This window comes from Trichechus manatus, unplaced genomic scaffold (assembly GCF_000243295.1).
Source record: "Trichechus manatus latirostris isolate Lorelei unplaced genomic scaffold, TriManLat1.0 scaffold00404, whole genome shotgun sequence".
In the NCBI taxonomy this organism is placed as follows: Eukaryota; Metazoa; Chordata; class Mammalia; order Sirenia; family Trichechidae; genus Trichechus; species Trichechus manatus.
The window spans coordinates 339,271-349,320 of NW_004444340.1; the positions used below are offsets into that span (position 1 = coordinate 339,271).

At 37.8% G+C, this 10,050-nt stretch overlaps 1 protein-coding gene across 1 annotated transcript in view; it reads left to right on the top strand.

Moving 5' to 3' along the window:
- The window catches only part of MEI4 (meiotic double-stranded break formation protein 4), a 222,640-nt gene extending 213,328 nt beyond the window's left edge, over positions 1 to 9,312 (top strand). Inside the window, exon 4 of the mRNA XM_004391026.3 lies at positions 8,941 to 9,312. Coding sequence (XP_004391083.2) covers positions 8,941 to 9,210 — 270 coding nt within the window. The 3' untranslated portion in view covers positions 9,211 to 9,312. The remainder of the gene's footprint in view (positions 1 to 8,940) is intronic.
- The last annotated feature ends 738 nt before the right edge of the window (positions 9,313 to 10,050 follow it).

Below are 10,050 nucleotides of genomic sequence, written 5' to 3' on the forward strand. Positions count from 1 at the left end.
GTGTTGGCTTCTAGTTTTTGTGAATCCAACACTGAACAGTCAGCCTTTGGGAGGTAATTAGTAGACCGTATGAAGCCAATCAAATTTGGCTTTCAGTTTCCAAACAAAATTATTGAAAACGATCTGGTCACTTACTGGCTGATCCCCTTGTCACTAATCATGAACTTTGGATCTAGTGCTCTATAAAAAATACATTTACTGCTTTCTTTGGCAGATTTCTCAAATCTTAGCTAAGCCACCCCCTAGGAAATTATTTTAGCCTCAGGTTTTTGCCTAGCTGGGTAGTTCCTGCCTTCTGCCTGGTTGGGCAGGTTTTGACGCTCTCTTGGATAATCTTTATTTAGTGTCCTAAGGAGGAGAATTTCTTACTGATTCTACCCCTACTGGCTATTTAGATGTTTGTTTTACATCAGTAATAGCCATATGGATCTCTACTTCCAATATATAAAAGATATTTTACCACCTTTGGTTTCTTTTTCTCAAGCTTTGTCTTAATTACATGGTGAGAATGGCATAATTTAGTGAAAACAGTGCATTCTGTCTCAAACATGCTGCTTTCTTGGGTCCTCTGCTAAATAAGTATTAGACATTTAAGTGAATATAGACTTCATGGAATCAAACACATTCTTTAAGATTTTGTAGACACATAAAACCAATTTGACCCTTGACTGCACACACCAGTCAGTCTAGGCTGCTTCTGCTGTCTTATAGAAGGCTAAGGTGTAGGGATTATGTTGAGTGAGACATTGTAGAGATTAGAGACACTTCTCCCTATTCCCCCCTTAAACTCCTTGCCTTAATGCATACTCAGACCAGAGGCAGAAGGCTCCCATGGAAGTAGCCAAACTGTGAGGATAACAACTTTTAAGTTATTTCTCCTGGAGAATTCTGCCATATCATCTAGAAGAGAAAGAGCCTCCAGGATCATCATTCATGACTAACCTCTTTTCCTTTACACCCTTTACATCTTCTCCCATTATATGACTCTGATCCCTCAGAGTTTCTTTATTACACTTATAGAATGCATTCTGCATTATCATTATGTACTTACTTCTTTGTCTAGCAGCACTTATCAGTAAGAATCCTGTGTTGTTCGCTTCTGCATTCCCAGCACCTCGTGTTGACTACAGCATATTGGGTTCCCAATAAATGTTTATAATAGGACAGTAGGGAATGAGGAAGGGAAGGAAGGCAAGCAAACCTTTATAATGCCCGCAGCTGAATTAGCCTTCAGAGAATGTAGGCACTTTTATTCCAATCCCTAGGCTGTTTTTCACTTAGTAGCCTCATATTAAAAACCAAATCATCTGATTTGTATTGTTTTGTCCAGAACTGTCATGAGAAAACTCCAGACTAATAGATTATCCATTTACATTTCAAAAATACTTGAAAGTGATTTCCAGCCTTAGACTAAGTTTTATATTTTAGTATAAAATAATGAAAAATTCCTTTGGATGGGATTGATGGCCCCATAATTAAGCATACAGATCCTAAGAAGGCAGCGGGAATACAGGGCAAAGCTGTTTAACATTGACTCAGGAGATCTGTTAGAACAGAAATGCTATGTGCATGTATTGTTGTTGTTAGGTGCCGTCAAGTTGGTTCTGACTCAAAGAGACCTCATGTACAACAGAAGAAAACACTGCTAGGTCCTGCACCAACCTCACAATCCTTGTTATGTTTGAGCCCATTTTTGCAGCCACTGTGTCAATCCATCTCATCGGCAAAGAGAGACAGAGAGAAACAGAGGGAGGAAGGAAAAGAAGGGAAGGAGAGAGAAGGAAAGAGAGGCAATTAAGCTACCTGTTTAAACATCATGTCTTATTAGCGGGATTGAAGGTGGGAATTGAGCTGAATGGACCTTTATTCATCTCCCTTAAGTCTCAGTGTTTCAGGTACACTTATACCTCCTTAGGGCCTTATAATATCACAAAGTCTTTAAAATAATCATCTTACATTTGATTTCTCAGTACCACCCTTCTATGCAAAAAGGAATTCTCTGCTAGGTTACTACTGTCTATGAAGGATTTTCTTGATAGAGGAAAGTGGATAAAGATGCATCATCACATTCTTTATGCATTTCTAGATGAACGCTTCAAAGGAAGCTTGAAATGCTTCTAATAATTGACCACAGTGCAATACTTAAATAATACTAGTGGGCTTTCTCTAGGTGCCAAGTACCTCAAGGGTAGGGGCTATCTCTTTTTTACTTTGGTTGAAATGTAACAGTAATTATGATGATAATAATAACAACAGATAATAGATAATACTTATTTGGGAATTTGTGCTCCTATGCTGTACTTTAAATATATAATTTAATTAATCCTTTTAGCAACCCAGTAGAGGGTTTACTGTTATTTCCAAGTTTTAGATGAGGAGAATGAGGTTTAGAGAAGTTAAATAACGTTCTCAGGTCACATAGCTAGTAAATGGCTGAGTTGGAATTTATTAAGCAATGAATATGTGTTAAGCTGATCCTTTTAAAAGAACTTGAGACAAAATGAGACTAAAGGGGCACACCAGCCCAGGAGCAAGGACTAGAAGGCAGGAGGGGACAGGAAAGCTGGTAATAGGGAACCCAGGTTCGAGAAGGGAGAGTATTGACATGTCATGGGGTTGTTAACCAATGTCATAAAACAATATGTGTACTGTTTAATGAGAAGCTAGTTTGTTCTGTAAACCTTCATCTAAAGTGCAATTTAAAAAAAAGAAAGTGAAAGGTGCAAAATTAAAAAAAAAGAACCTTACTTTGTAAAATTCTATTTTCTCTCAGATCTCAACCAATAGGGGCCTCTTCCACATGTGTCCTAGCTAAGAGTCTCAGTCCATATTTTTGTCAGGCAAACATAAATCATAATCTTCCTTTCTGTGATTCTTATCCAAACTTTTTTTCTACTGCAGGCCATCTTATCCATTTAACTATTACCTGGTCATATAAATTCAGCCTCAGGAAACAGCTTTGAGAAAAGTAGGTAGAATTGGTTAATGAAAAAATCATTATTTTTAAACAAGCCTCATGGTAACAGATGTATTTTTTTTATAATCCTTTAATGAAAATCTTTGTATATATCCCCTTGTCTACTAGTTGAACTATTTGCCATAGGAGCAGTATACTTTCAACATGGTAAAATATCAAAATCCAAAATATGAATAGTTTTAATAGGTTAGAACTTTTTATCTAAGTTATTCCACAAATTGTTTTATCTAAGTTACTCCAAAATTACTCCACATAAGCCCCTTAGAACCAGTCTCCAAGTCAGCCTATTAGGCAGATAACTGCACCATTATTTGCATAAAGTCAAATGGATTAGCACCCATTAAGTCATTTTTATTCTTCTTTGCCCGTGCTTTGATCAAAAGATGATTGGCCAATCTCTACCCCTCACTGCCTTTGAGCCCTAACTCACAATTCATCCCTAGGAAATCTCCCGTAATTAATTGCACTCTGTTCTAATCAGACTTTTGTTTAATATTCTTTCAGTATAGGCCTGACGCCCAGATTGTGGTGAGCGCAAGAGGATCTAACACAACCTTTGGAGGAGACATAGTTTTAAGTGAATGTGCACTTCTGTTGTAATCATAGTCTCAATGTCATTGATGATATATATATGCGTGTATATCTTCACGTGAGTTACCCTGTCCCCATGCACTGTGGTGGGCATGGGGCCCTAGCTAAGCCCCTGATTTAACTATCAGCTCTTTCAGAGTTTTCTCCTGTGCTTCAGAAACTGCCAGGTGTTCAGTAAACTGCTGAAGGAGTTGACTTCATCCCCTTAGTCTCCTTATCTGAAATCTACTGCCTTCCTTGCCCTTTGTTAAATAAAAAAGGATACGTTATTAAAAGTCAGGGGTGAGTTTCCCACTTAATTATTATGGTGACAGTGACCTTTCCTTTAAAGTATTGTGTAGAATTCATTCTTTTAGAGACTACTAATTTTAATTGTATTTTACTTATTGCTTCTGTCTAACAAAATCCAGCATGCAGGAAATGGTACATTATATCACTGAATGTTTAATTTAATATCCAGGTTATGTGGCTATGCTTTTTCACTTGCTTTTCTCTTCTGTGAGGTTCTAATCTTTTTCCTTCTCCTCTTGCTTTTGCAGCAATAAGAAAAATGCCATGTTGTGTTTTCACCCTTTCCGCAGCAGCAGGCCAATTTCTGAACGTGGCAGATTGCACCTCTGCTTAGCCTTTGCTAACACACATAAATTATCAAATTATTGGATTTGATGAACTGTCACATTCCCCTGTTTTTTCAGTATTAAACATAAACATCCAAACACTGAGCTGTACTTCAAGTGTATAGTACCTTTTGTTTCATTTTCTGCTGCTGAGAAATCAGAGTGTTTTCATCCCATTAGGTATCTCTCTGTCCTTTTTGTGTCAGAGGCAGCAGAAAGCAGCAGAGCCAAGGAAACTTGAGAGTTCCCTTCCTGCCTAGAGGAAGTCTCAAGGTTCCAATTCTAAAAGGCCAAAGTGGAAGAAGGGAATGCCAGTGTTGTTCAGGAAGATACAGCCATCCTGTGTGGTTATATTGGGCTGTACAGCACCCTCAGGCCTCTGGCCCTTTCTATCCATCCATAGCTGGTTCATCCTCTACCTCTAAGAACTGCTTCCATGTTTCCAAGTAGGAAAAACTTTGAAGGGGGTAGGGTACAGGTACATTCTAGCAGGTTTTGTCTGCTATTAAAGAGCATTTCTAGAAGCCCCACCCAATTACTTCACACTTGTAGCTCTTTTAGGAGCCTGGTGGCACAGTGGATAAGAGTTCAGCTGCTAACCAAATGATCGGCAGTTTGAATCCACCAGCTGCTCCTTGGAAACCCAATGGGACAGTTCTACTCTGCTCCTGTAGGGTTGCTATGAGTCAGAACCGACTCGATGGCATATTAACAACAGTAACAATGTCTCTTTGACTTTTGACTAGAACTACCATTACAGGGGGGTCCCTGGGTGGCACAAATGGTTAAGCCTCCAGTGCTAGCTGAAAGGTTGACAGTTCAAACACATCCAGAGGCGTCTTGGAGGACAGGCCTGGCAATCTGCCTCTGAAAGATCATAGCCTTGAAACTAACTAACAACAACAACAACCCTTAAGGGGACTGGAAAATCTCCTTAAGGAGATATTTAGCTGATCTATCCCACCCTGAATAAAACTGGGGTTCTGTTGATAAAGAAGAGAGAAATGGATATGGGATAAGCAATTAACAGTATGTGCTTCAAGTATAAGAACTTTTCACAAACATGTCAAGTTGACTTTGACTGAATTCCAACAAGAGTGGTAATTAGGAAATGGGCATGGTGTCTATAGCCTTATCTTCAGAATCTAAGTTTTGAACTATAGTAGCATGTAGAGAAATACTAATATTTTCTCATGATTTTTAAAAAGTATTTGGATACTTTGACTTTCTCAAGCCCAACTCAGGAATAGAAAAATAAACATAGAAATGTTTTAATTCTGAAAATAGTCTGAAAAGATATCTGGTAATTTGCTACAAAGAAAATATTTCCTCCTCTAACGTTTCCCACTATATAAAATGAGATTAGGTCATGAGAGGTATTCATGGGACTATAGTGGGTACTCCTTAAGGACAGCACTATGTCAGTTATAGACAGCCATCCTGCTTGTGTTGGGGTGGGGAGGAGGCTTATTCACTTTCCCTGGCAGATATTTACACAAATAGCTATTTCCAGCATTGGTGTGGGTCAGTCCAGTTTGACACTGAGTATCTTAGTTTGCTACTGCTGCTGTAACAAAAATACCACGAGTGGCTTTAAGGAACAGAAATGTATTTTCTCACAGTTTGGGAAGCTAGATGCCCAAATTCAGGATGCCAGCTCTAGGGGAAGGGTATCTCAATCCACTCTGGGGGAAAATCTTTGTCTCAGCTTCTGTAGTGTTCTTCTCAATGTTTCTTGGAGATCTCCAGCATCTGTCTTTCCCCCATTCCTGCTTGCTTGCTTCTGTACGTAATCTGTTCCTTTTATATCTCAAAAGTGCTTAGGTTTAAGACACTGATGTGACCTTATCCTTCACTGATATGACCTCATTAACATAACAAACAAAATCCTATTTCCAAATGTGACTACATTCACAGGTGTAGGGGTTAAGATTTACAACACATGTTTTGGGGGCACATAATTCAGTCCATAACATTGAGAATATAAAAATTTCACCAAAACATGGTGGAAGGGTGTCAGCCATCATCCTAACACCATTTCTTTTAAGATTCATTAGGCTTATGACACTAATTCAGAAAGTGCCTAAACATATGATTAAATAGAGCAGGCAGCTGCCAGAGTGATGAAACTTGAGAACTACAGGAAAGACCTCCCCCACAGTATGCCATTTTAGTCGTGTTGAGAGAAAGGTCTGCTAAAGCATAAAGTTAAGTGCATACTGTCTCTGAAGAAAGGAGTTAGCTGCAGATTAATATTCTATGAGCTGTTAATATCTTGGAGCAAAAGAGGTTATCCAATTACTTACTATGAGAAAAGCATTTTAGGATAGAACCCAAGGCAGATACATTCTGGTAAGAAAAATGAAGTCCAAAGCAAAATAGAGAAATGGGACAGCACAGTGGGGACAGTAGGCCACCTGGCAGCAGATCTAAACCTGCCCAGTGGGATTCTCAAGGCAGATGGAAAGGTGATGGAGACATACCCTGCCTGCTTTACACCCTTGCCCTGATTTTGCCTGACATGCAATGGCCTTTGTCTGGAGGGAGAAGTTCCCTTTGTTCTGTGACAGATACAATCCAGGAATTCTTTAGTAATCATAAAATCATGTTATAGGTGAGAATCATAGTTAACTAGAAATTAAATAATTTTGAAAAAGAGTAATCATTTGGTTCACAGAATTCCAATCTATTTTAAGGACCCAGAAGGGTAAATAATAGAATATACAACTAATATAATAGATAGGGGTAGACACTTAAATCATTTACCACTCCTGCCCACATTGATAATCTCTGTCATTATAAAGCACTGTACTCCTGTCACAGGTAAAGCTTCAAAGTGAATGAAACAATTTTGTCTTTTTTGCTATAGAATTCTTATTTAAACACTACCCAATTTATGCTAACTTCTAAGTAGCTATACCCATAGCCATTGCCATCCAGTCGATTCTGACTCATAGCGACCCTATAGTACAGGGTAGAATTGCCCTGTAGGATTTCCAAGGAGCAGCTGGTGGATTTGAACTGCCAACCTTCTGGTTAGCAGCTGAACTCTTATCCACGGCACCACCAGGGCTCCAAGTAGCTATAAGGAGCTATATGTAGAGCAATAGTCTAAAATCTTCAAAAGAAAAAATTATGTATTAACTTATAGAGGAATGTGTACTATCCGGGGCCTTTAGTGTGAGCAGGCTTAAAAATATACATTTAATTACCACCTACATGATCAGGTTAAACACATAATGTAATTTTTGTGTTTAGTTAAGAATAGGAAGAGTGATTGGAAAGTGATTTTAATTTTGGAAAATGCCACTGTGATTCTCCAAGTTACAGCCAATACATGATTATAGTAGTGTCTTTAAAGTACTGAAATTTCTGTTTGTCGAAACAAAAAATGTGTGTTGAGGGTCTACTATGGGCAAGACACTGTCCTAGGCACTGTAGAAATTGCAGTAAAAGGAACACATCCACTTCCAATAACACATTTAGGGTCTGAATAGGTGATGAAACATAGAAATAGCCAACCAGAATATAAGGCAGAATATGTTAACATCTGTAAAACTGGAGGAAACTAGAAAGACCCAGTGGATATTTCAGGCATCTATAATGGACACTGAATGCTGCCCAGGGTGCTAGTAATTGGAGTTTGATTACAGAGGCCATTCTAGATCAAAGGAACAAGAATATAGTCATTAGGTATATGCACTTAAGAATGTGTAGTCCAGTTTGAGGTATAGTGAGGTATAGCGTAGTTGGAGATTAATTCTTAGTGTACTTTAAAGAAAATATTTATTTTCAGTTATCTGTATTTATTTGATTCTGTTTATCAGACCACTTTACAAAAACACATTCCTCTGGGCTTAAATAGAATAAAACGTATTATTACAATGCATACTAGACCAAACCCATCACTGTCAAGTCAATTCCTACTCATAGAGACCCTATAGGACAGAGTAGAACTGCCCCTTAGAGTTTCCAAGGAGCGGCTGGTGGATTCAAATTGCCAGCCTTTTGGTTGGCAGATGCTATTAACCACTGCGCCATAGATACGATAAATGTTTCCAACACATTTCTTAATTAATAAGCAAATGATAATGCCAATTTCTGTTTTTACACTGATTCCTCTATCATATTATGCTTGTCATTGTCCACTTTATAGGCCTTCCTTTGACTCACCTCAGTTTCAGCTATCTAGGTCAGATAATAAGCTCTACAAGGCACATCTACATTTCTCCTCATGCCCTTTATCTAATTCCACACAATCTGATCCTACTTCTCCCTGACTTCTGTAGACTCAGTATAAGGTACATCTGGTCTTTTACAGATCATAACCCTAACTGTTCTAGAGCTGTTTTTACATCCAAACATGTTCCTTAAAATCCTGCCCTCAAAGATTTTTATAATTGGCACAAGTAACTATCATGCTTTGGAAGTCTTTGGCAGAATGTTGAATTCAGCAATCAACAGTTAGTATGTGTGAGGTAACTTTAGGCTCACTTGACTAATGAATTATAACAAGAATGCAGAGAAATGATTTGGAGCTTTGTAAACCAGCAAGGAAGAAAAGATTTATAAAGTCTTTGAGACAATGAAATGTTCCCCTTCTCTCCTCACCCCTCATCAAAGGAACAGGAAAACAGAAGGTGTTCCCATGAAGAATTTGCTTTTTGTCTGAAATTTTAATCTTTTTATTTGACATTTTCTGAGCTGAGCTACAACCAATTTTTTTTTTTTTAAGATTTTGTTGTTTATTTCTAGGTGCAAGCCAGCTATGATGTGATGCGCTATGAAAATATTTTCTTCCTATTCTGGGTTCTGGAACAGCTTCTTCAAAAGGAGACTGAAGAAGGCAGCACTTCAAGTATAAGGCATGATGACCAAGAAATAAAGAAATTTCTTCAAAAACATGATCGAACTATTTTCCACCTCTCCAATGCATTCCCTTTGTTTACTTTTTACTTATGGAGACTGGGCATTCTCTTTAACTCAGCAGAGATAGAAACTATTGAAAATAACTCACTTCCTTAGCAATTTAACAAATATCAGAAACATTAAAATTGAATATATGAAGATTTTATGCTTAAAGGATTTTAAAGAATTTTTAATTTTTTTATTGTACTTTAGATGAAGATTTACAGAGCAAATTAGTTTCTCATTAAACAAGTAATGCACGTATTGTTTTGTGACATTGGTTGCCAACCCCACAACATGTCAATACTCTCCCCTTCTTGACCTTGGGTTCCCCATTACCAGCTTTCCTGTACCCTCCTGCCTTCTTGTCCTTGCCCTGGACTGATGTGCCCATTTATCTCATTTTGTTTTATGGACCTATCTGATCTTTGGCTGAAGGGTGAACCTCAGGAGTGACTTCAGTACTGAGTTAAAAGGGTGTCCGGGGGCCATACTCTTAGGGTTTCTCCAGTCTCTATCAAACCAGTAAGTCTAGTTTTTTTTTTGTGAGTTAGAATTTTGTTTTGCGTTTTTCTCCAGCTCTGTCCACCCTCTATTGTGATCCCTGTGTTGTGGCAGCTAGGCATCATCTAGTTGTGCTATCAGTCTGATAGAGGCTGTGGTAGTTGTCCATTAATCCATAAAGAATATTTTTAAACTGAGCATTTTTAAATAGATATCTAAATAAAATCATTAATTTGATTTAATGATGAGTTGTAAATTGTGTATAATAGATTATGAGTCATATTTCTATATTCAGAGCAGCCAGTTTCAGTTGAGAAGGCCTTATTGCCATGGACCTATATCTTAGAATATGTCACTCGGTATAGTCTAACTCTATTATATTATCTAAAATGGACCATTAATTGTCTATCTCATAGAAATATTTAAATTTTAAAAGATTTTCATGTAACAGAT